Consider the following 3,372-nt stretch of genomic DNA (forward strand, 5'->3'; position numbering starts at 1 on the left):
TTATATCATGAAAAGAAAAAACTGAATGGGTGATAATATTGAACAAACCATAATTCTAAGGGAAACATCATTTATTCATAAGATTTACTCATTAGCAGATAGTTTTTTTCTTTCAGAAAGCATCAAATTAAAGCATTAACTGCTAGAATAAACCTCAAAGCTTTTGCATTATCACTTTCTTCTAACCAACACTCCTAAGTGCTTCAGGGAAAAAGCTTGATTTGATGTCAGATCAGCCGTTTCCATTTCAGCCGACCAGTTAGATAGATGTCAGCGCTCCAGAAAGGATCTCTGGCTGCAGAAACCTGAACAAACTTGGACAAAAAAGGTAAACTATACACTTCTGTGATTACTTATAAAAGTGATGTTGTTAATTTAAAGCCTGTTTGTTGTTCTGCTGTTGAGGTGATGGGAAGTATGCTTGGGAGGTGAATTCATAAAGCAGATGGTTCTGGTTTTTATAGATGTTGTAATCAGACGATGTGTTGGTGATGAATAACTGCTGAAACATTTTCAATGTGTGGTAAAACATCTTTATTATTCACAACCAATAGGTCTAGATGATAATGAATGCTTTATTGCTCTTACATGACAAACATGTAGTAATAACCTATAATCTCACCATTTATGAATTAAATAATTCTCTAAAAAAGACCTGGCAGATTAATATTTCTATACAAAGAAGAATTTTAGTGTGACTGAAAATGAGCCAAGCGTGGCCATTAGTCGACACAAAGCAGTAGATCCATAAAACGCTGAAAGGCCACGTTAGGTTTTCTCAGCTTGGAAAGTTATTTCTAGATTGAACAAAGTTCAGGAAAACTTTTTGTGAGAAGAAAAATATCTAAGATCTGATGATGGAGAAAATCTTCCACTTTGACCTAAAGATCATTTTATAATTTAGATTTTTTAGTTTAACATCTGGATTTACATGCTACACATAAACAACCATCAGACATGTTTTCTCTTAAGATTTACACAACCATCATCACTTCTGTTTACAGACACCACTGTCTTCAAAGTTCTGGTTCAACACTGAAGGATGGAAGAGATGAACTTCAACTGGACATCAGAGGAAAACAGCTTTGATAACAGCTACAACATCAGCGAGAGCATGAACACCACTCAGAGAAACCATGATGATAACAGATACTATTATATAGTTAAACAAATCGACACATGGCTGGACCGGATCAGCATTGGCATTGGACTTCCTTTGACTTTAATAGTGATAGTTGCAGTTTTTCTACAGGTGAGACAAAATAACTTAAACCTGTTCAGCAACAATGAATGAGCTGTTTGACTTTGTGTCTGCTCTTTAAATAATGGTTCTCTCTCATTTCAGGTGTAAGTTTACCTTTTCTTACTACTAGAAATGACTGAAATGTTTAAAAGAGGAAACATTTTACATGTTAATAATATTCTGGAGTCATTAGTTACTTTTTTCTCTGTTGTCTTTGTTGCAGGTGAAAATGGATCAGGGTGTCCCAGTCTACGTCATCAACCTTCTCTTTTCTGATCTCATTCAGTTCTGCGGCAGAATTACATATTTAGTTCAGTCTAGGTATGATCCCGGCTATCCCATCATGGAGTTTGGTTTAATGGCCAGTGTTGGATTCATGGCCTGTATCTCCTTGGAAAGGTAACTATGTGTTTCCCTTTAAGCTTCTTTATTGTCTCATATAATCCTGTTAGTCAGTACCTGATAGTCTCCATGGACTAAACAGCTCCATCTGTTATTACAGGTATTTGGTCATCGCCAAGCCACTGTGGTACAGATTCAGGAGAAACATCAAGACATCTCTGATGGTCTGTGTTGTGGTCTGGACTCTTTCTCTTTCAATCCTGCTAACTCGTTGGCTGGCTAATGATTTTACTGCTGATTATATTATTATTCAAATCATCATGCCTGGTGTGCTCCTCCTGCCCTTTCCATTCTTCATCTTCTTCTTGGTTGGGACTATTAAAGCTCTGTCTGGAGCCCTCAGTGTCCCAGCAGAAGAAAAAAGACGAATTGTAGCCATTCAGGTTGTGGTGCTGCTAATTTACTCTCTGCTTTTCCTGCCTATCATTAGTTACTTCCTGTTAAAGGAATTTAAATTAATTCCTTATCTTCTGTTCTTCGTTTGTGCTTATCTCAGTCCCCTTGCAGACACAACTCTGTATTTGTTAACTCGTAAAAGCATCCTGGATAAGTTTCTGGCTTCACTCTGTTCTTGTAAAGCATCAGAAAATCAGGAGATGAGCAGCAAGGATACTGAAAGCACGACTGCTCCACACACTGAGACTGTTTAGGGTTTATTATCTGGAGCCTCCACAACAATCTACTGTAGCTGCTTTTTTCTTAATTGTTTTTAATGGACTCATGTTTTGTTTTAGAACTCATCTACTGCAGAGGTTTCCATCCTGCAGCAGCAGCAGAGACATGTCAGCAGCTTTTCAATCGGTCCTTTACACATGAGAACAATCAGAAACAGATCCATAAAACGAAAGAGGAGAACCAAGATGTGCATCTCATTCAGTAGAAAATAATCGTAACAAAAACACCAAAAAGCTATTCCTCCAGTTGCTCCACCGTAATTAACCATCAACAGAACCAGAGTTGCTACACGTCTACGTTTTTCCTCTGCAGACACTGAGGAGGCTCCAGGCAGACAGATGCAGGTCACAACTGGACATATGATGAAGACGAGGGAAGGGATGGCAGCAGAAACAGTGATAGCTAAAATAAACTTCAGTCTGGATGAGGCAGAGCAGCAGCTTCAGGACCACTTGGTCTCTTCTGGCCTGATATAGTGAGATCATTCATCTGATCATCAACTCTGATCATCCTTTACATCATTAGTGCTGGAAAAAGATCAGCTGCTCCTCCTCTGATTGGCTCTTCTTCTCTGCTTCATATCAGTGTCAGTTGAATGCAGTCAGACAGCAGTGAGAGGCAGAGGAAGCTGCCATCAGCTGCTGTACTTCTACTATCAGTCCACTAGATGGAGCCATGGAGCAACATTTCATCCACTGACACTGATTCACTCTGACTGAACATCAGCAACTATTTTATTTCACAATCATCAAACTTTACAAGTGGATTATCTGCTGCATCAAAGCTGAACTATTTAACAATCTGACTGAATCAAAGACATTTTAACTTTCACTTTCTGGTTTTAAATCTCTGGTTAAAACCCATCTTTTCTCCTTGGCCTTTCGCACTGTCTAATAATTTTATATACAACTATTTTACATTTTACTTCATGTTGGTGTTGTCGGCCAGGAGAGACTAAATCACGGTGTTTCTGAAATGTGAGTAGCTGCAGACTCCCTCTCTTAAGGGACGGCCCATCACAGCAGGGGGTGCCAACACTGCTATGAACCAAG

General features: G+C 38.8%; 1 protein-coding gene across 2 annotated transcripts; it reads left to right on the top strand.

Moving 5' to 3' along the window:
- Window positions 1-246: 246 nt before the first annotated feature.
- Window positions 247-2,782, top strand: LOC118557115 (G-protein coupled receptor 4-like). Of its 2 annotated transcripts, XM_036126320.1 has the most exons (4): window positions 247-328; window positions 1,005-1,252; window positions 1,467-1,642; window positions 1,746-2,782. In XM_036126320.1, exons 2-4 carry the CDS (start codon window positions 1,043-1,045, stop codon window positions 2,293-2,295), a joined length of 936 nt encoding a protein of 311 aa, XP_035982213.1. In that variant the 5' UTR covers window positions 247-328; window positions 1,005-1,042; the 3' UTR covers window positions 2,296-2,782. The 2 variants fall into 2 exon arrangements, with proteins under 2 accessions (XP_035982213.1, XP_035982212.1); XM_036126319.1 differs by lacking the exon at window positions 247-328 and having other exon boundaries at window positions 732-1,252.
- The last annotated feature ends 590 nt before the right edge of the window (window positions 2,783-3,372 follow it).

This window comes from Fundulus heteroclitus, chromosome 22 (genome assembly GCF_011125445.2).
Source record: "Fundulus heteroclitus isolate FHET01 chromosome 22, MU-UCD_Fhet_4.1, whole genome shotgun sequence".
In the NCBI taxonomy this organism is placed as follows: Eukaryota; Metazoa; Chordata; class Actinopteri; order Cyprinodontiformes; family Fundulidae; genus Fundulus; species Fundulus heteroclitus.

Bases quoted from the DNA above. Each gene is read 5' to 3' on its own strand.
- LOC118557115 (XM_036126320.1), top strand. From the start codon at position 1,043: ATGGAAGAGATGAACTTCAACTGGACATCAGAGGAAAACAGCTTTGAT. The intron at 1,253-1,466 runs GTGAGACAAAAT...TCTTTGTTGCAG, and splicing joins TAGTTGCAGTTTTTCTACAG to GTGAAAATGGATCAGGGTGT. The intron at 1,643-1,745 runs GTAACTATGTGT...CTGTTATTACAG, and splicing joins GCCTGTATCTCCTTGGAAAG to GTATTTGGTCATCGCCAAGC.